Genomic DNA, 21,840 nt, shown 5'->3' with positions numbered 1-21,840 from the left:
ATACTTTTCTAATAATTTTATAAAGCTCTAATGAATCGAAGATCATTTGAAACTGGCTCAATGTTTATTTTTTGCTAAAAACAATAACTATATTTGCCCAAAAAACATATGATCACCAATTAAAATGACATGAATATAATACTTTAATTTGGATAACTATGTAGTTAAACATTATATAAAAATATGTAGTTATAGTGTTTTTACAGAAATCTTAAAATTTAGAAAATCCAGTCCAACAAAAATGAAAACAAGTAATAATAGTATACCAATAGCTGAGATATATAGGGATCTAATGACCAATTAAAATTTATAAAATCCAGTGATATAATATCATAACTAAGACCAATTATGAAACAATTTTGCAATTTTATTTCTCCATCAATTACAGACACATATATTACTTAAAAAACTAATAATATCCAAATTAGTAGAATTCTCCTTAATAAAATACCTTCTCGTATCTACTATATAAAATACTCGTGCTTTAAAATACGACACGTCAGCTTTTTCTCCAGAATGTTTCTCTTTTATTATACAGGGGATATGAATTACGAAGAATAAATTTTTTTAAGGTAAAAAAAATTTAAACGTTGCAATCAGATATATTAGACGGGTTTGTTCGCTTGACAATAATACTTTTTAAAAAATTATGCAAAAATAATACATGCGGGTCCGAATCTAGTTAACCGTATACTTCGAGCATAAAGGTCGTTTGGGATGGATGTTTTCTACTTCATATATATATATATATATATATATATATATCAACGTTAGATTCGGAACTGAAAACAAAAAGTAATATTCAGCCGAACCGAAATTAGTTATATATTACATGAACAATTAAAGTCATAACAGAAATACTATATAAAAACAAAAGCAAAGAAGAAGAGAATAGAAATAGAGAAATGGGAAAGTTTTGGAGGAGTAGGCTGAAGCTTCGGGCTTGGGAGTTGGATGTGACGGTATTCTCCCAAAACGCCCTAATCCATCTTCACTTGATACGTTCAAAATTGATTCACTCGTGCTGCAATCATCACATTTTTAAAACATGTCATCTCGTAAATTCTTATATGCATGTACGTACCTATTTAATTGTTACATTTATAACAAACTTTTATACCTTGTAGACGGAAAGTGGCATGATCCTACACCTGTCAACAGAGAGAAACATTTTACGTAGATGTCTTTATTCTCTCGACATGTATGTGACGAAATAGATTGACATAGGATAGGACACATAATCTAAACCTTGTAATATATATTTCACATAGAAATTTAGAAGCATACGCTTTAAAGTATTATTTTTCATAATTTAAAAAAATTTCATCAGATCTAGTGTCGTCATACTCATATGAATTATGTAGTGAATTCAACTTTTGTCATTAGAATTTAATTAATTTATTTGTTTTGTAAGTAAGATAAACTCACACTTAATATTGGACATCTTCTTATCTATCCACCATATTAAGTGATACACATCTTTATGTTTTGACGATTGACCAATTATTTGTTTTAAAACTAGATAGATTAGATTCGATAAAATCACTAAATTCCAACAAATAAACATATATAAACATTTTTCATAACCCAGCATCAATATTTTAATTAATTAGTGTATACTACTACTACCGATCGATGATATAAAATAGTTCAAAGTGATCCAAGTTGGAACACCAGTGGCAATGAAGATCCGAAGTTAAAGACAGATTGGAGTTTGTATTTAACATAACTAACTAACAAAAAATAAAAATAAAAATTAACCCCTTTCAAGATAAGATCCGAAATTAACTCATTGGTTAGACAAATAAAACATTTAACTAGGTAAGTAGAAATATATAGAAAGACTTACTTGGGTCAGCACTGATAGTGACAGCAGTTCCATCAAAATTGCAACTACTAGGGATTGGATTCTTCTGGTAATAACTGTTAAAGGCAAAAGAAGCATGTGCTCTTAACGAGTTAGGGTTATAACACTTTCCTCCTTCTTGTATCTCCGAGCACTCTGCTCCACCGATCCCACACGCGTAGTCCAAAGCTGCTTGTAACGCCATTTTTGCAACGTTCTCTCTCGCAACACACCAGCTCCCACCTGGGTGGGCGGCAGCGTGTGGTGGCGATGGAATCGTTAGGGGAGTTGTGGCCACGGCAGCGTCAGAGTCGGAGTTAGGGACCACGGTTGTTGGCGGCGTGATTGTTGGGTTTGTGGCTAATGGTGTGGTTATGTCTTTTTCTTCTGCTATTGGTTCACTACTAGCTTTAATACCTGTCAAATCATAGTTAATGTTTTTTATTCATGGATTAAGATGTTAAAACATTAATAATGATGATGTCTAAGTCTAAGATTTTGTTGGTAACGTTAGAACATTAATTATCAATTATCATGTCACTAGTAATGAGGTGGATAAAGAAACATAAACCTTGTTAAGAAAACAAAAAGTAAAAACCGAAGACCAAACCACAGAAAACAAAAAGACAATAGAGAATCTTTGAACTGAACAAGAAAAAGTAACGACTATAATATTTCACTCCACACCAATTCACATATGAAAGAAAAAAGCAACTTCGTTTTTCTTTTCGAAATTAGAGAAGAATTGCCTTTTCAGAGTTTTGATAATAACGAAACGAAAAAACAAGAATGTGGAAGAATATAAATAGAAAATAGATATTTACCTAACAAAAAAAATTAAGAATATGAAAACAAATTCTGCAGAATAAAAATATAACTAAGACATATGTAGATCAAAGTTTAAAACAACGAAAAAATTAATAATACCCCAAGACATAAATTAACTTTCTGCAGCTTTTAAATAACGAATTTGAAGTTATTAAATGTGATTTTTTTTTTCTCTCTTTTTTTTTTTGGTTTTTCCGTTATAAATTATTCAAAAGTTATGGGTTATATATATTTATACAAACTTGGCTTTAAATATTTTGAAACGTTAATATATTTGTGGAACAAGTTTTCATCTTCTCCGAATGATAGGTTGAAAAAAGTAACCTGATGAGAGGAAGGAAAGAAGAAGAAGACTGGTTACTAGTCTGAAGCCTTTTCCCATTCCAAGAAACTAAACCCAAACGCTTCTTCTCTTTTAAAGCTTTGAATCGTCCTGTGTGTCTTTTGTCCGCAAAATCTTTCAATCTATATTAATGAGCGAGAATGAGAGAAGAAAGAGAAAGAGAAGCTATGTGTTTGGAACTTGAGTTTATGGAGTTGAAAAAGGAGGAAAGATTGCTGGAGAAATAAAAAGAGAGAGAGAGGGAGAAGTAATGATTTGTTTGAGATGTAGGTTTTGTGGGAAATGTATAATGTAATGTGGGCTGCTTCTAGTGAGTGATGTTAGTAATGATGGTTTTTCTCTCACACTTTTGATTCTTCTATTCCCTGGTTCCTCTTTTTTTCTCCTTTTTAAACTTTTTTTTCAATCACAATAAGGACTTTTTCATTAGTTTTCTTTCTTTCTTGAACCTCTACATAAGCACAAATAATTTGCCGCTAAAATAAGCATAAACAAATTTGATGAGTAGTGGGCCTCACACATGCATAGCTACGAAAGACATAATCAATAGTAAAAGCTATAGACTTAACAAAAAGGAGAATTTGCCAAGTGGTAAAAGTCTTGAGTAATTTAGGGTGATTGTGTTTGATAACTATTAAATATTTTGTAAATATCCTATAACAATTACTATTAAATCCGATAAGCATATAGCTATTTCAGTTGCTGGCATGAACATATTACAAAAAGATGACAAACTTCAACTACATAAAGTTGCAGCGGTGATTTTGTCTGAAAAGTTATTCAATTTATCAATAAATGTTCAAAAATATAGGTATTAATTTAGTTTATGTTTATGAGGAAATTTTAGTATTTGCTATAGAAAAATAATTGACAAAAAAATAAATGGGCAAAACAAAGACCAAATATTGGATAAGGACGAATTTTAGAATTTTGGAAAAAGATGTCACATTCTGGATATACACTAGAAAGTTATAACAAAAATGAATGTAAATATGTAATACTAGATTTCATACTCATTACATAATCACAAAGTTTGGTAATTAGTAACATATATAGCTAGGATCCATTTGCATTATACATACGTGCGAGATCATAAGGTTAAACACTTGATAGGACAAACTATGTTCTCCGAAAAAAATTGCACGACTTACTAAGTCTTGAGTTACATGGATGTGAATTTGGTTAAGGCAACTATACTCAAAATGTTTGCTACATCAGGGATCCAACGATACGCTTTTATTACATGGCTAGGAATTCATAACTGGATCAGCATCATTATAGCGTGTCTTCTTTGTAGTGAAACGAATGAGATTCAAGATCACATACTCTTATTTTTTGCCTTTACTCCTACATAGTTTAGACGAATGTGATGTACTTCTCGACAATAGCATTAGCATCACACGACTGGTGGGACACTTTCCGCAGCCTAACAACTACAAATTTGGTACTCTTTCAAAGATTATTACCAAAGCATGGTCATTTACACCATTGATTGATTAGTTTTGTGTTTTAGTTTTCTTTTTTTGGTCTTCTTGAAAGTACCTAATTTGAAATAAAGAAAGGTAGCTGATCAACAATAATAGAATACTCTTAAGGTTGATGTTCCTTTACTTTTGGGGGAAAATAGCAAATTGATTGATTTGACGTTATTTTGAAGTAAGACCGAAAAATGTTACAAACTCATAAGACTAACTTTTGACTAATCTTACACCAACTTTGTTCACATTTTTTTGTTACTGTCCATTATTCATTCAGTTCCACATTGCTTTCTCTTTGTAATAGATACATTTAAAAATATATCTTAGACCCTTATTATTAGACTTTTTGTCTCTTTAATTGCGTCGTGCCGGTACTTTGTTGAAAGTTGCGGTTGTCTTGTGGTAGTAATTGCATTATATCCACACGAAATTGTAAAGTAGAAATGTCCATTTAGAAAGGAAAAGTGGAAAAAATAGTTAACGTTAATTTAGTTGTATAATTTGAGTGTTGACAAGAAAAAATATATATATCATGTACGAGCTAAGTTTCATCGTCTCTAACCATGTAAAGGATTTTGTTTTATCTTTTTCTTTTGTTATTGTTTTACAAAAAAACGTAATGCAAAGCACATATACCATGTAAATTTTCTTATTATTTAATAGAGCAATATTAATGGATACCACAATTTTGGGTAACAATTAAGAAACTACCACATTGTCAGTAATTACCACTTTTCTTAAAAAAAACTTTACATGATTGTCCTTAACAGGTAAGAAATTTGCAAGGTTTGTATAGGTAGGGAACAAATCCAGAAATTTGCAAGGCTTGTATAGGTAGGGAACAAATCCATGAGTAGACATGATGGAGTCGTAATCTCATACAATAACATGTAAATTGCATTGCTTAAGATTTGAAAGAATTGTAGAAAGAAATATTATGTTTCATTGGATGAAGTTTGTTATGAAAAATAACAGTTGGTGAATTGTAATATAGATGTGTTTTGGCAAAACATACGCTGTAAATGACAACTTTATGTTAGTTGATATATGAAATAATAATCATTAGTTATATGGTTTTTAACCATACAACATGTTGTTTAGTAATAAAACATAGACAGGGTGATACCTATCTACTATACAGTAAAACCTCTATAAATTAATAATGTTGGGGCAATGAAATTTTATTAATTTATAGAGGTTTTAATTTCTCGATAAATTAATAACTATTAATTTATTAAGAGATTTTCCTAATTTGGTAAAAGAGGTTTAAAAATAAAATTTAATAGTTATAATTGATATTTTTATAAAATCAATTAAAATGAAAATAACAATTATCATGTTTTAAAAATAGTACTCAAAGTTTTTTATATAGTAAAAATATTAAAAGTGAACTCTAATAAAACTTAATATGTATATATATATATATATTTAGATAATTTTATATAATTATTAATTTATATTATTATTGGGACCATATATTTACAAAGGATTTTCAAAAAAATTATTATCTTATTATATTATCGAATTATGTCTAAAATTACACTAGTCCCAACTTGAGAGCAAATAAATTTATCAAGTATTAGAAGGGGGTATTAAACTTGTATTTTAGAAGATTTTAGAATATTCTGAAAATCACTTGTTATTCAATTGATGATTTTTAATAATCTTCTAAGAATCCTATGTTATTCAACTTGGAATCTATGTAAAATCATTTAAAATATTTTACAATCTCTTGTTATTCAATTAATGATTTACAAAACTTATTTAAAATCTACAGTTATTCAAAATATCACAAATTTTTTTAAAAAATGTTCTTTTGAATGATTCTACAAGACTTTTGTTTGTTTTTTAGTTATAAAATATGAGTATAAATCATAGCTATAAGGTGGAATTGTTGAGGATTTTTTTTTTAAACCAGTTATCACAACAAAACCAAAAACTGATGTATCGTCTCTTTCTCTCTCTCAAAACCGTAATCGATCGAATCATCGTAACTTCTCCTCCTGCAATCGATCGAATCTAATGGTCAATAGTTCCTTGAAGAATCATCAAGGTACGTTTTCCTGATGCTCCGTACAATCCTCCGATTCGTTAGATTTGGGGATTTTAAATGTGGTTGGATCACTTAGCTCAATGGTGGTTGGTGAGTTCGGTGTTAGGTGAATGAAGAAGCTCTGTTTCTTCCTCTTCTATTTCTAATTTGCACTTGAAGCAATCAAATTAGGGATAACTTTTTTTTTTGAACAAAGATTGGGGTTTGGTGATAACAATGTTGTCTTCTACTTCTTTCTCCTTCGAGCAACCTCGAGTAATAACCTGTAAAGGTAAACAAAAAAGGGTCTTTTGTTTTTGTCATAGTTTATGAAAGATTATATTTTTTGATTGGGTAGTTCTTGTAGCGGCGGTGGCATGGTGTCTTGGTGAGCCATTAGTTATGGAGGAAGTTGTAGTGAGTCCACCTCAACCTCTTGAGATCAGGATTAAGTGGTTTGTACATCTCTATGTCGTAGTGACCTCTCTGCTTGGGAGTCTCAGGTTTATGTTTCTTTGCTAATAACATCTTTTCAATTTGGCTTAAGAGTCTTTGATGAAGTCTTCATTTTTTGGTACAGTCTCTTTTGCCACGAATTTTTGGTCATGAAGCTGCAGGGTAAGTTGCTTTTGTTCATAATATCATTTTTAAAAAGATTATGTAAACATAGGAGCATTGGACATCTTTCTTTCCTACTTATTAAGCTGCATTGGACATCTTTGTTTCCTCCCATCTACGTTTCTGCATGTTAGTCAAACCCTACGAAGGTTCTGTTTGATATTTTATTGTCCATCTACTGTTTTATTTTTATGTCAAAAGTAGAAGTTAACTGCTACGATATGCTGTTGCAGAAACTAACGTTGATCAAAAAAATGATGAAGAAGAAGAACAGCTTCATGGTACTCACGAACAATAAAGAGTGCTCGCTAATACATGGAGAGCAAATATAGCTGCAAGCATGTGGACTGATGCTATGAATATGGGGTCATGATGCATTACTATGACTATGCTTTATTTTTAGATTGTTTCATTTCCTTTGTTGGGTAATTTTTTTTTCTTTTCTCCTTTTTGGTTCTTGTCTAGAAACGTAAAAGTCTTGTTTTCTTTTCTCTGTTTTGAAAACGACTTGCAACCTAGTGGTTCAGTGTCTTTTTTTGTTCAATGAAACGTAAAATTACGAGAGGTCAACTATTAGAGCAATCTGAGAAAGGACAAGCTTCCAACAATGGGACAATTAACTACTACATGCGGTCTAGTAGGAACAAGCGTTGCAACATACTCCTCCATGTTTTCAAGGTAATCTAAACTTTTGCGCAAACTAGTTTCAATGGTTATCATATATTTCTCCTCCAAGTTGTATTCGCATAGTTTTATTTCACTTTCACGTGTCCTCACCTTTACAAGCAACAATCCTGCCTGGTTTACCACAGCTCCTAGCCACATAGTAGATTCACGAGTACGCAACGACCAGAAGAAATTTTCACCCACCAGGATTCTTTCAGGGTTCACACGGCTCAAGCCAAAAAAAATCCTCCATGGGAAATCAATCACGTGGCCAACAAACCACCAATAGAAATAACGTACTTAGGGCAAATTCTGTGTTACGTAATAGTTATATTATGGTATAGAGTTTTTTTTTGGTGTTATTAAATATTTTTAAAATCATTCAAAGTTTACTAAAATCTCATAGAATCTAATAGAATATCATATAATCACATTTTATTTTCTTTTTTTAATAGAATAACTCTAAAACACAATCAAATCTCCTAAAATCTTTCAGAATTCTAAAATTTTAAAATCCTACCAAATTCTAAGAATATCAAGTTTAATACCCTCTCTTAATTTATAGATGTTCTACTGCTATATGATGTTAGTTTACCTAAAGCGAATAATGTAATTGTAATATCTCTTGGGACAGCTACGATACCAAATGTGATATTTTCTTAATTATGTCTATTTTTATGGTAACTACATATTCTCTATTTAATAAAATAAGAATTTGTAAATAAATTCAAGGTTTGAAGCTCATTGAAATGTGTGCGGCGGATTTTAGTGGACAAAAATAAACAAGGGTAAGATACAACTTTCCGTGTTGCAAAGTAATGATAAGAAACTAAGAAAAAAAAAGTATATAGTTTACTTTTACTCTTTATTTGAGTAATAATAGGGTACGGAATGAGGAACAAATCAATATGAAAGTAAGTGGGGGCAGACAAATTGGTTAACACCACCATTAAAATGAAAAAGAGTTTGTGTTTTGGACCGACCCTATCCGAAGTTAGATTCATGTGATCTCATGATTGTAGGAAAAAGAATGTATCACTCCTCTTCTAAAATTAATTGTTTTTATTTAAAAGAATTTTCAGTTTTCATCAAAGGAATAGATGGGTAGAAAGTTTACATCATCAACACCTCCCGCCTTCAAAAATAACTAAGTTAAGAATCCATATTATCCAATACGAAAAAATGTTAAGTTCATAGTAACTATTAAGCCCTAAAACCTCTATGATCTCCTATATATTAATACAGAAGCACACTCTTCAAAAAAACAGATGTGCTACCAAATAGCTATGTGTACCTTTTAACAAAATACTCTTAAATTTTCTACTTAATTACATTAACATGTCATTATATTTTTTTTAAAACAATTAACTGAATAATTATTTCTGCACAAATTAAAATATCACATATTAAAACTGATTAAATAATTACATACTATTTTTCAGGCAAAATTTCACTAAAAATTATTTATCAATATAAGTAAAATATTCCAAAAAGACTATAAAAACATATCAATTAATATAAAATTAATAAAATAAAGAACATATAACTTATTAACATAATCATATAAACACAAAATGTTATTTTTTTATGTTCGTATTATTACCGTAGTAATTTAAATAATAAACTTTCAATAGTTATTATAATTGATAATAAAAAAAAAGTATATTACTTTAGAATTATCTCCAACTCATTCAAAGAAACTTAATTCCTAATAAATGAGTTGGAGATAATTCAGGGGTAATATGGGATATCATGATGTGTGATTATTTATATATCTAAGTATGTAAACTAATTAATCTCAACATTTAGTGTGATTATTCATTTTAAAAATGGAAATATTGATAATTGAATAGGAATATACGTTCTAATTGTATATTCATGTATTATTAAAAAGGAATGGGACAATAACCCTTATCATTGTAAATAAACTTAGTATCCAAAAAATATTATAATATATTTAAAATGAGTGATTATTAGATTATGCAAAAAATTTATAGTTACTGGATGAACCATAAATATATATTTGATTTTTAAAACACACAAAATATATATGACCATAAATTGTAACATTTTATAAATATTTAATATATTTTTTTACCACGTTCACATATTTCACAGGTGAAATGTATTCTTACACAAATACGTTTATTTTGGAATTTCATTAATTTTTTCAAAAAGATTTTGGATAATAATCCATCATTTATAGAAAATATTAACCTAACTCAAAAAAATTAAATAGCCTAATAAAAAATATTAAATCAATAAATTAGATTATCTTCAGAAAAATTAGTTTAGAATCCGATTGTTATTAACATATAATATAATTAAATAATTAAACTACCAAGTAATTTAGTATATGTTGTTATGTTACATAAAAACATACAAAACTGTTATAATTACAAAATAAAACATAAGAAGATATGAATTTTATTTTTAAACCATACAAAAGACATGTTGCAATAAATAGTAACATTTTATCAATATTTTCTCTACCATCAAAATTCTTACACATTCAAAGATTTCAGGGTAAACGTATTTTTTACAGAAAAAACATAGTTTTCAATAAATAAATAAAAAACTTTAGTTATATATTATGTTTGACACAAACTGATATTGGTTTTAATGTTTTAGAACAATAATTTCACTTATAGTAATTTTATTTAAATTTGATTTATCCTACACATAGTGCTGATTGTTACCTACTATTGGTTATAGACACAGTCAAAACAAAGTTCGTAACCTCTTACGCTACATCTTAGGAGGATACCTCTAAATCTTCTCGCACTCTTTTAAAAAACGCTTTACAATAAACAAAACAACTCAAACAAGAATGCAGAAGCAGTGGCTCGAGATCTTACTCTTTCACACTCTCATTGATTCATCATCTTTATCACCACAAAGACTCAGAGTGATGAACATACTCATATCAAAGCAAAGATCAGACTTGATCCAACACAAACTCTCTCAACACACGTCCTTCTTCGGCATCAAGCTCTGGATCCTCATCACAGCTTCTGCCTCTATAGCCTTCTTCTTAGTTCTGATCATTTCTATCTTCCTCTGTTACATCTTTCACAGGAGAAAATGTAGACAAGAACCATTCAGACTAAGATCAAAGCTTTGCCTCCCTTTGTCACACATTCCCTTAAATAACAAACGTCAGATTCCATACAACCGTTGCGGCGACGATGTAGAGAGCCAGAGAATCTCTCAGGCTGGTTGGTCCTCTGCTCGTCTTTCCACCTACATCCACAGCTTCTCCTCTACCGGAAGCTTTGGAAGCTTCAATGTGTTTACGTTCATGGAGATCAAGAATGTGACAGATGGTTTTGCAGAATACAATCTGATTGCTAGAGGAGATTCTTCAACAGTGTATCGTGGAGTCTTGATGGGGACAGTCACTGTTGCTGTCAAACGTTTCTTCCCCATCCATCAAAGGTTTCTAGATTTTTTACTTGATCCCTTCATATATATTTATCTTAGAATCTTAATGTTTTGATCTGAGACAAAAGATGCAATCAGGTACGAAGATAAAGATTTCATAACAAGAGCTGAGATGATTGCAAATGTTAGACACAAGAATGTGGTGAGACTCCTTGGGTACTGCATTGAAGGAGATGAGAGGTATATATATATATTTATACTATATTACCTCACCTGTGTGACTTAATATGTGAGACTTTGTACTAAAGTCCGAATGAATTTTAGGGTTCTTGTTTACGAATACGCTGAGAAAGGTGATTTGCACCAATGGCTTCATGGATCTGCTGGGAGAAATCGGCCTCTTACCTGGAGAAAGAGAATGAAGATCATTCAAGGAGTAGCAAAAGGGTGTGTGATGATCTAATCTATATTTAAACTATATTAACCAAAAATATTATTTAGCATGAATGATCGTGATGGTTGATTATGTTTGTGTTCTGATGATCAGGATTGCGTATGTTCACGAGGACATCGAACCAAAGATCACTCATCAAGACATAAGACCAAGCAAGATTCTTCTTGATTATCAATGGAACCCTAAGATACTTGATGTTGGATTCATCGGTCACAGTGAGATTCCAACTTTTGTTCCTTCACCTGGTAATCTTGATGAGAAAATCGATGTCCATTGCTTCGGGACTTTGATAATGGAGCTTGTCTCTGGGAGAGTCTCTGTAGACCAAAGCTTACCACATGTAAGAATTCATATACATAGAACATATTTTCTCATGCACAAACCCAATGTTAGCTTACCGGAAACATTGCTTTTTCTTGGCAGGTTTATCTAGTGGACTGGATCAAAGAGATGGTGGCAAATCATATGATAGTAGATGTTCTTGATCCTACCCTGCCTGAATTTCCTACAATGAAAGAACTCAAACGGATTGTGTTGATTGCCTTGCGTTGTGTTGATCCTGAGATAGAAGAAAGACCGAAAATGGGAGATGTGATTCACATGCTCCAACCACATGACTTGCTACTGAGTAACAATGTAATCGAACTTTTGACATTTTAGTTCCTTGTTCCTCAAGATATATCGATCGATTTGTTTGTTTCTTATCCTTACTTTCTTGTCTATGGTGCAGGCAATACAGACACCTCATAAGATCATCAGGTCACACGAGGTTTCCGCGATCAGTATCAGACAATGAATCAATAAAGTAAAAAACATGACGGCTACTTTAGGATCTTATGCTGTGCATTTTTTACAGACAGGTTTCTTTTAGTTTATCTCACAGCAGTCTCAGCTGTATTGATTTTTTATCTTTGCATCTGGTGTGAATGTGTTCCACAACATTCACTAAATGAAACAGTAGAACATAATAAGAAAAAAAAAATGAGAGACAGCTTTAGATATGAGTAAGCCCCTAGACACTACCACAAGGTCCACAACTAATATTAGCTACAACATTTATGCTTTTCATAGTTTGAACTTTGAACTGTCAGATATTGACTCCAAAGCCTCTCCAGCAAGCTAATAGGGTAAGTTATGCTCAACTATATTTTGTAATCGCTATCAATAAAACCATAAACATCGATTTAACTAAATTGGGTCTATTATGCTCCCAGAGACCTTCTTCACATCTCTGTACCAGGATTTCATATTGCTCATATACTTGATACACAGTGAGGATATTTTTAGTGTTAAAAAGAGAACAAATCAAAAGATTTCGGTTGATACAAATGTTACATATACCAAACACAACATCTTCTCTTTGTGTATATATCCTAGATAGATAGCTTCAGGACTTTGTAATTATTGAAGTCAAAACCACTGGTTAGCTAAACGTATGTGTGTTTAAGTCATCTCTTAACCAAACAGAATAGGTTTCGTTAAATCTGATTGTGATTACTTACTGCATGAAAAAAAACCCCAGAAGATAGCCAAGTAAAAACTTTAATTTTGTATAAAGGCTAAAACAAGATATGGCCTACGCATCTGTACAAACACAGCTTAAGAAAACTACTCAAGACTAATATTGTAAGAGTATTCACACTCTGCACAAAGATAAGAAGAACATGAGTTACTCTTTAAGGTGTCAGATAAAACAGCTTCTGCACCACTTTCGCTTCATATTTGCTTTCATATTAACCAAGCCTGCTTACAAACAGTAGATGTAATAAAAGATACGTACTTCACCTGCAAGTTAATGAAAACCCTAATTAAGACCTTAACGCTCCAGAAAATGTCATATAATAATTAATAATATCATCATCAATAGTTCATGCACATCAAAGATTAAACATACCTTCAACTGCAAGGAACCATCCCACGAACCATCAAAACGTAGAGCGACAAAGATCAATGGAACCTAAGTCGACGGATTTAAGCACAAGCGATCTTGATACGACCTTCCCCTGAATCTCACCCCCTTCAAGTCTTTTTAAGACGATCTCTACGCACCAAACATCTTGACGACCTTGTCGGTCTTTAGTAGGGCCTATAACCATCAAATTCCCACAAATATTCGCCAATTTACACTCGTAATAGTTGAGGTTAGGCGAAAAAAATTCACCCACCACAGGTCTCCAAACAAAATCATTGGGATCGCATGCCACTATCGGAGATTCAGAAAGACACAGTGGATCAATGCTATACAGCAAATCCTCAACCACACAACACCCATTGTGACACATCTGATGACATTCAAATTCCCGGACGTGGTGCAATATACCTTGTCTTTGTTCATAAGCGAAACAATCCATAAGATCCATGATGTAAATCCTCTCTTGCATCACAATATATGCCATAAATGCTCCATTCTGATTAAAGATCGGGAATGGACCAGGGAATGGACCAGGCACTGGGACACTACTCCAAGTCTGAGTATCTGTATCGAACACCTCGACCCAATTATCATCTCTCTGCTCGCAACCTCCGATCACGTAAATCTTTCCGTCAATTACTCCGGCAGCTGCACTGTAGCGACTCCTCTGCATTCTCGGGAGCGAGCGACGTGTGTGGAATCTGCAATCGATGAGCAACACATCCGATGTGGATCGATATCGTCCGTTGTCTCCACCAATCACATACATCTCGTATCCGATTGTGACCACAGCAGATCCAAGATTCATAGGAGGAAGTGATCTGACTTCGGTCAATCGTAACGAGATATTTCTTGGAACGTTACGGTTGAGAATGTACCAGCACGGTAACCTATTACGAGGGAATCGGAACCGGATCAAAGCGTAAAGAACCGGTTCGGTGAGGCCGAGTTGCGAGCGCCTTTGGTAGAGTTCCGGCGAAGAGATGACGTGATGAAAGGATCTTGAGAAGAGAGATAGCTTCGGGTAATTACATCTCTCGACGAGTAAGAGGATGCTTTCGACGAGTCCTTCTGGGATGTATAGAGTAACCGGAGCAAGCTTCTCTACTTCTTGATCTTCTTCTTTAGGATTCTCGTTTTGATTCTCTACTTCTTCTTGCGGGTTCTTCCTTGGATCGCCGCCGTTAGAGGCGTCGTCGGAAATTTCAGAGATTAAAGCCATCGCGCGCCACAGTGTGAAGTCTTCAGCAGCAAGCCAGCAACGAATTTAACTGAAAGGGAGAAGACGAAGTAGACTTTTGAAAGAAGCTGTTACGTCCGTTGTGTATTTAACTATTTATAATGAAACCATAATGAGTAGTAACAGAAACTTCGTTTAGTGAAAGCGATTCTTTTGTATTATTTCATTTTTTTCATTTTAAGTTTTGGGTAAATATACATTATCATCTAATTTTTATAATGGGGTTTTTTTTTTTTTTTGTCCTTCAGTCTCAAAAACAAATCACCTTTTTTATAAACGTCTCTCAACGTGGCTGAAAAGCTACTCTGTTCTCTCTACTTAATAATAACTCTAGTTTGTGTTTCAAATGGCGTACTCAAATGTTGAATTCAAATGCTTTGTATTCTTAGGTAATTTAAATGGAGATCCTCTTAAACATATTTGTATTCGTCGTAAACTAGTATTATTTTTATGTGCCTTGTAGAAGAAGTTAAAAATAAAGGTAATTTTGTTTTTAATTACAAGGTAAAGAATGAGGGTAAAATTTTTATTCTAAGCTCAGACCTTTTAATTTTTTTCATTGTACAAAGTTGTAGTTACACCTAAAGACACTTATTAATTCACTTTTTTTTTTGCTTCATCTCTAAACCATAACTTCATAATATTGCTCATATAGTCATATGTATGATAGCAGAGTACTTACAGCAGAAGAATGTTAGTGCAACTGCACAAAAACGTAAAAAATATAGTTAAATTTGTATTAAGGATAAAACCAGTGGCCGACTCTACCCATTGTGCACAAAGATTAAAGATTAAGAAGGAAGGACGAGTCACTCTCTAATGTGTCAGATAACAGGTTCCTGAGTGACTGTTTCATACTTGCTCTCTTGTAAACAAGCTACTTCACCTGCAAGCTTATGAAAGCTAAATAAGACTTGAGGCTCAAGAAATTAGAAGTTCATAATTTATCATCAATAATACGACATACTTAACAAAGATCAACATACTTGCAACTGTAAACGAATCATCAAACCGTAACAGTTCGAGAAATCTAATGGTGATTTTTGGTTATTACTTTTTAAGGTGGTTCGTTGTTTTTTCCTTTAAGACGGTGTGAGGGTAGAGACGGGAATCTAGCAAATGGTGCTATTGCAAATCTTGTTGGCGAAGTTGTACAAGTCGTACGCTTAACGCTGTGTGTTTTGGTGGACATGCCTATTGGATTCCTTTCTAAAGCTAAGCTCGGAGTAATAGTCTTTCAATCTTGTTCTGATTTGCTGAAAAGTCAGAGAGATGATTTTTAAATGGAGATGACTTCAATCTTGTTCTGACATAGAGATTGTTAGGTGAGAGAGGAGGTCATAAAAGAACAATCGTCGTAGTGAGAAACAAGATGACTGGAAAGATTATCGCAGAAGGTCGACATTCTGAACCAACTGAGGAAAAATACAGTAGAAACCATGGGAACAATTCAGGAGAAGCAATAGGTGAGACGTTATCCTTTTTCAAAGTTACAATATAATGCTCTGTATTTATTTAACCAAAAGTGTATAATTGGTCTTGTGCTTAACATTGAACATGAAACTATCAGGGATCTCAGAGATAATTGATGAATAGGTAAGCTAAGACTAAGCTTGAGATAATTGCCTTAGATGAAATCAAATTGTTATCTCTTGTTATAAGTGTTTAATTTATATACAGAAGTGAGCTGGATTTGATAATTGTATTTGAAGTTTTGTCCAGCAAAAACAAAAGCTAGAGCTCTTGCCTTTTTCCTTTAACTATTTTTTTTTTTTTTTTTTTTTTCAGATTCTTTTGGTGATTATCTTGATGTGGTTTATTTTTGTATAATGGATCTCGCTTTTTTTTTTTCAGAGCTATGCAAGAGGTAAACTTGAATGTTATTTATGTGCTTCGATTGCTTTATGCTTGTGCTTTGTCATCGAATCAATTGTTTTATCCGGTAAACCAGTAATATGGTAACTTGAAATCATAGACCGACACCACTTTAACGGGTAGAAAGTAGAAGCCGTTAATCTTAAACCTTTCTAGATATGACTCTCTCTAACCCCGGTAACCGGTGATTAATAATTTGAAATCTAAAAGTTAAGGGTATTTTAGTAATTCAGATTTTAACGGGTATAATGTAGCCGCATTTTTGAAATTTCAGAAGGTTCACTTTTTTAATCATCTCTCTCTCTCTCTCTCTCGTACATGAGAAAGCTCTCATCTTCTTCACCGACTGAAACCAAACGTCTCAAATCTCTTCGCTCTCTGGGTACAAAAATCCTTCTTCTAATTCGTATCGATTCCTCCCGGATTCTTCAATTTCAACAGCGTAATACGGCTTTATCGGATTGGGGAATCAACAGAACAGGTAACCTCTCAAATCTCTTCTCTAGGTTAAAAAACCCTTTGTTTAAAATATTCTCATGAATTTATCCAATTTTAAATACGTGATTTGATTTGATCCGCTTCGAAATATTGAATCATATATGTAACAAGAGGTTTGAAACCGAAGAAGAACGTAAACAAATCCTTCTCTCTGNCTTTGGTTTTTTTTTTTTTTTTTTTTTTTTTTTTTTTTTTTTTGAAAACCCTAAATCTCCTTTTCGCAAAATTTTCTGTAGAAATTGGCTACCGTAGATCAATGGGGGAGTTCTCTTAATTAGGCTAAGGCGATCAATTCTAAGGTCAGTTACTTAATTTATCCCAAATCGGTATGTTAATCTTCTTGATTTTATGATCCCATGGGTCGATCGAGTTTTGTTATTTCATCGATACCATCTCTATGATGGGTTTGCGATTTGTTTGACTTGGTTTGACAGGAATACCAAGGGGATTCTGATTCTTCATATATTCAAGGACAATAAATTCTCCATTGGATGATGATCGGGAAAGAGTTTGATGGCCGTGGTGGCGGCTGGTGATCGAAGATAAAATTAATGGTTTTCTGCTACTCTGTTTTCGGTTTAGATTTGTTCTGCATCAGCATCACTGTGTCTCCGGTTCGATTCTTGCTCTTGTTCTTACGGTTTTCCTTTTTCTGATGTTACGGTCTTCCTTGAAATACTGCTAATCAAGGAAGCGGCTCTTAGGTATGTTAATAAACACTAAGTACGCTGTCTCTCTACTCTGAGTGTTTATTTTTTTTCCAAATATTTGGTCTTTGAACAGTTTTCTGCTTGGCCTTTTCACTATGCTGATACATACATGCATTTATTCATACACATGCATTCATACATTCATACATCATACATTCATACATCATACATTCATACATGCATTCATTCATACATCATACATTCATACATTCATACATACATACATACATACATGTAAACATTGATACTTGTATACTTGCTTTCCTTGCACGTTCGTAATTGCTTCTCACTTGGGAAATCATGAGATGATGAGAAGGATCAGCTACGTGTGGAAAACCCCATGGTTTAAGTGGTAATTTTTCACTTTCCTTTTGTTTTTATCGACTGAGGCCCATCTCACATAAGCTCTTTTTTCTCTCAAGCATATTTCAGTTTGGTGCGCATTTTATTTTTGTCATATTGTGCAGCAACTTTGGCTTTGAAAGAAGGAACAGAACCATATAAGTTAGTGGAAATCTTGGACCGGTTATTGTGTGCAGTTTTTTGGTTGCAATGAGAAAATGGTGCAGGTATGCTTATTGTTCCATCTAAAATCTTCTTATATGTATATTTTTAGAATTATTTCCCCTATATAAGTACATGAGTATATTACTTGGAAATGCAGGTTCAGAAACAGGTCATGAATCATCACTCACATGTCTTGAGTGCGGAAAACTTCCTAAGAAATGTGGTATGGCGTCAGTTAATTCATTTTTACTTATAGAATTAGTTCTAGCTTATTTGCCTGAGTTTTTGCCTTAATTCGCTGGCACTAGTGAACGAGTTGAGAGCCTTCTTGTATACAGACTCGAGCCTCTGCTATGGAGTGCCATACTGCTTCTTGTGAAGCAGTGATTTATTTTTGAGCGGGTATGGTATGTGCTGGTTTGATAAGTTTACTTACACATTCATTTTAATCTGATCACAATGATGATTCATGGCTTTTGTTTGTAGCTGTGAAAAATCATGAAGGAGCACATGAATCCCAAGATTCTTAGCGAATGCTTTGAAAAAATACTGCAATGATGGTGACTTATCTAAAAATTTATACTGCCTCATCAGTTTTAACAGTTATTAGGTCTGTTTGTGACTATAGTTTTTTTAATGGATTTTTCCAGGTTCATATCAGCGGATGTTTGAAAAACAGGTGAAGGATTCATTTACGAGAGTGTACACACAAATTTTTTGATTTTGAATGTTAGTTTGCTCCATCCATTACGAGTTTTATGTTGTTGTGTGCAGTTTCTGGTTGGAATGAAAAAAGGGGCAGGTATGCTTGTTGTTCCATCTAAAACCTTCCTATATGTATTTTTAGAATTATTCCTCCATACAAGTACTTGAGCATATTACTTAGAAATGCAGGTTCAGAAACAAGTCACTGAAATCATCACTCACATGTCTTCGAGGGCGGAAAATTTCCTAAAAAATGTGGCGTACTTTGCATCACAGGTTAGTATTGTATGAATAAAAAGCTACCTTCAGTTGATGAATGCTGTATTATGACGTTAGTTCATTTTTCCTTGCAGAATTAGTTCTAGCGCTCATTTGCCTAAGTTTTTGCATTAATTCGCAGGCATTAGTGAACGATTTAAGAGCCTTCTTTGTATACAGACTCGAGCCTGTGCTATGGAGTGCCCTACTGCTTTCTGCGAAGTAATGATTTGTTTTCGAATTGGTTTGTGCTGGTTCGGTAAGTGTACTTTCACATTCATTTTAATCTGATCAAAATGATGATTCATGGCTGTTTTGGATGGTTTTAGCTGTTAATGACTTTGGTGCCTCACTTTTGAAACATAATTTTGTGGAAGATTTTTCGACTTAGATATTGGTGGCGGCTATAGATAGTTTTAAGCTGCTTATGCTTTTGTTTGTTGAAGAGTATTTATCAATAATTGTACCAAACTGTGTTTTTTATCTTTGCAGAATGCAGACATCAAAAGGGATTCTTAAGCCTGCACTTGACACAATATGAGACAAACCGTTTTGAGGTACTTATATTTGCGGATTGTCTTAATTTTTGGATTTCTTGTTTTTCTTTTTGTACTTATATTCTGTTCATCAAGGGATTGCGGCTCTAAAGAGAGTTGTTAATACCTAGAGAAGTAAGCTTTAGAGATAATACTGAGTCTTTTGTACTTTTGTAGATGCGTTTGGAGTCGATTGAGCTATAAATAAAATTCTGGAAGATTGCACCTTGGCTGCTCTCAATTCGTGGCTTGGTTTTGGTTTTGCCCATCTTGAGAAAATGGTTGGGTGATAATCTTCCTTAGGCATGTCTTTTTTATTTTATTAATGCAGATTCCTTATAAGTCCTAACACAGATGGGAAAATGGGAGCAGAAGGGCGTCATTGGATGACAAACAGCTTTCTGGATAAAGTGACTTTGTGGATGCTATACATTTAATGAACCCTGCAAGCAACCGCAATGATGGTGACTTATCTAAAAATCGATACTGCCTCATCAGTTTAAACTGTTATTGGGTATGGTTGTGACTTCAGTTTTCTTATGCTTTAATGATTTTTTCCAGGTTCAAATCAGCAGATATGCTAAAAACAGATGAAGGATTTATTTCCGAAAGCTTGAGAATCGGTGGGCAATAAACGGTATATATTCGTGGATAAGCTTTGTTCTATTTGTAGCTAGAGGCCTAGAAACCAGTATCTGAATGGTCGTATGTTTCGCAGGTTGAAAAGAATATCAAAAGATACCCAAGGGACAGCACTACTAGTTCTTATGCTTAAAAAGATAAGACTAGTATTTTTCTTCTCATGCATATGCATGCACATGAGTCAGGTGGTAATTCTCTTTGTCTCTCTTCTCAAAGTAAAAAATTTAATAAACATCAAACCCACAAACACACAAAAATAAAATCTCCACAAACACTCAACAACACAAAAACAACAAACTCAAGACAAAAGAAAAACACTAAAAACTCCACACTTAAACTAAAAGCTTGCATGACCACGAGACACACAACAAACTCACATGCCATGAAACACAACACAACAAAAACAACAAACTCAAGATAAAATAAAATCTCCACACACAAACTAAACTTGGCATTCCCACAAAACACAGCACAAACGAAAACGACAAAAATGTGAAGATACGATTATGGTTTTATACATGATGGTTTGGAGTTGCACAATGGGCCGATATGCATTGTTTTATGCCCAGTCCAAAGCAGCTTGTGTTTGGTATAAAAGAAAATTAGAGACGACACAAGAAGGGTTGAGTCGTCGTCTCCTTCATGCGGCTCCAACGAGAGAAAGATATAGAAAGAGAGAGCTTGGTGAGAGAGTTCTTCGTGGTGTTTGTTCTCTTCTCTTGTTTTTCCTTTAGTGTTAATGTATTTCTAGGGTTATGTTTATAATAGAGAGATGTGAGCATATTACCTTGTGAAAGAAACACTTGTAATCTAATCATAATGGATTGGCTGAGGGACCGTCTTCCCTCTCCTGAGACGTAGGCTTCTCATACCGAGGGCTGAACTCAGGGTGAACAAATTGCGTGTGTCTTCTTTCTTTATGCTTATTGTTTGATGCACGTTCTTGCTTCAATGTTCGGTTTAATGTGAAATCGAGATTTATAATATAAAAAAAAAAAGAAACACACAATCACCTGAGACAAGAGTTCTCATTATAGAGTTAATGCTGTCCATTTACAATGTCAATAACAACAACTCATAGACATCCCACCAAAAAAAAATAACAACTCATAGACAATTTTGGTTATGTTTTCCTGTTCAAGGTATTTCAATTTTCATCTCGTGTTCTAATATACAAAGTATCTTGTCACAATTCATTATTTTTTTCACCATTCTTAATTTCCCGCATTGTATCTTGTAAATGAGATTATTGTTTTCTTTCTCTCGATATGGTTCAGGGATTGTAACTATGTATATTTTTTACTTTTG

General features: G+C 33.1%; 4 protein-coding genes across 8 annotated transcripts; 2 read left to right on the top strand and 2 right to left on the bottom strand.

Annotated features, from left to right (window-relative positions):
• Positions 784-3,336, bottom strand: LOC104749782 (PLASMODESMATA CALLOSE-BINDING PROTEIN 2-like). Of its 2 annotated transcripts, none has more exons than XM_010471480.2 (4): positions 2,999-3,336; positions 1,850-2,263; positions 1,121-1,151; positions 784-1,024 (listed from the first exon to the last, which is right to left on the bottom strand). In XM_010471480.2, exons 1-4 carry the CDS (start codon positions 3,054-3,056, stop codon positions 847-849), a joined length of 681 nt encoding a protein of 226 aa, XP_010469782.1. In that variant the 5' UTR covers positions 3,057-3,336; the 3' UTR covers positions 784-846. The 2 variants fall into 2 exon arrangements, 1 of the variants encoding a protein (XP_010469782.1); XR_761476.2 differs by having other exon boundaries at positions 939-1,024; positions 1,121-1,729; positions 2,999-3,335.
• On the top strand, positions 6,424-8,151 carry LOC104749781 (alcohol dehydrogenase-like 6). 4 transcript variants are annotated; one of them, XM_019238016.1, is made up of 5 exons: positions 6,424-6,548; positions 6,886-7,030; positions 7,108-7,145; positions 7,379-7,823; positions 7,958-8,151. In XM_019238016.1, the coding sequence occupies exons 1-4, from the start codon at positions 6,518-6,520 to the stop codon at positions 7,441-7,443; spliced, it is 279 nt and encodes a 92-aa protein (XP_019093561.1). In that variant the 5' UTR covers positions 6,424-6,517; the 3' UTR covers positions 7,444-7,823; positions 7,958-8,151. The 4 variants fall into 4 exon arrangements, with proteins under 4 accessions (XP_019093561.1, XP_019093562.1, XP_019093559.1 ...); XM_019238017.1 differs by having other exon boundaries at positions 6,424-6,819; positions 6,895-6,982; XM_019238014.1 differs by having other exon boundaries at positions 6,424-6,819; positions 6,895-7,030.
• Positions 10,642-12,504, top strand: LOC104753373 (putative receptor-like protein kinase At2g30940). Its single transcript, XM_010475638.1, has 6 exons — positions 10,642-11,249; positions 11,334-11,435; positions 11,520-11,642; positions 11,743-11,989; positions 12,073-12,285; positions 12,380-12,504. The coding sequence occupies exons 1-6, from the start codon at positions 10,642-10,644 to the stop codon at positions 12,443-12,445; spliced, it is 1,359 nt and encodes a 452-aa protein (XP_010473940.1). The 3' UTR covers positions 12,446-12,504.
• On the bottom strand, positions 13,575-14,783 carry LOC104753372 (F-box/LRR-repeat/kelch-repeat protein At2g29770-like). Its single transcript, XM_010475636.1, has one exon. The coding sequence runs from the start codon at positions 14,781-14,783 to the stop codon at positions 13,575-13,577; it is 1,209 nt and encodes a 402-aa protein (XP_010473938.1).

This window comes from Camelina sativa, chromosome 16, assembly GCF_000633955.1.
Source record: "Camelina sativa cultivar DH55 chromosome 16, Cs, whole genome shotgun sequence".
Taxonomy (NCBI): Eukaryota; Viridiplantae; Streptophyta; class Magnoliopsida; order Brassicales; family Brassicaceae; genus Camelina; species Camelina sativa.
Note: the sequence above shows the minus strand (reverse complement) of the source record. Positions and strands in the feature narration are given on the sequence as shown.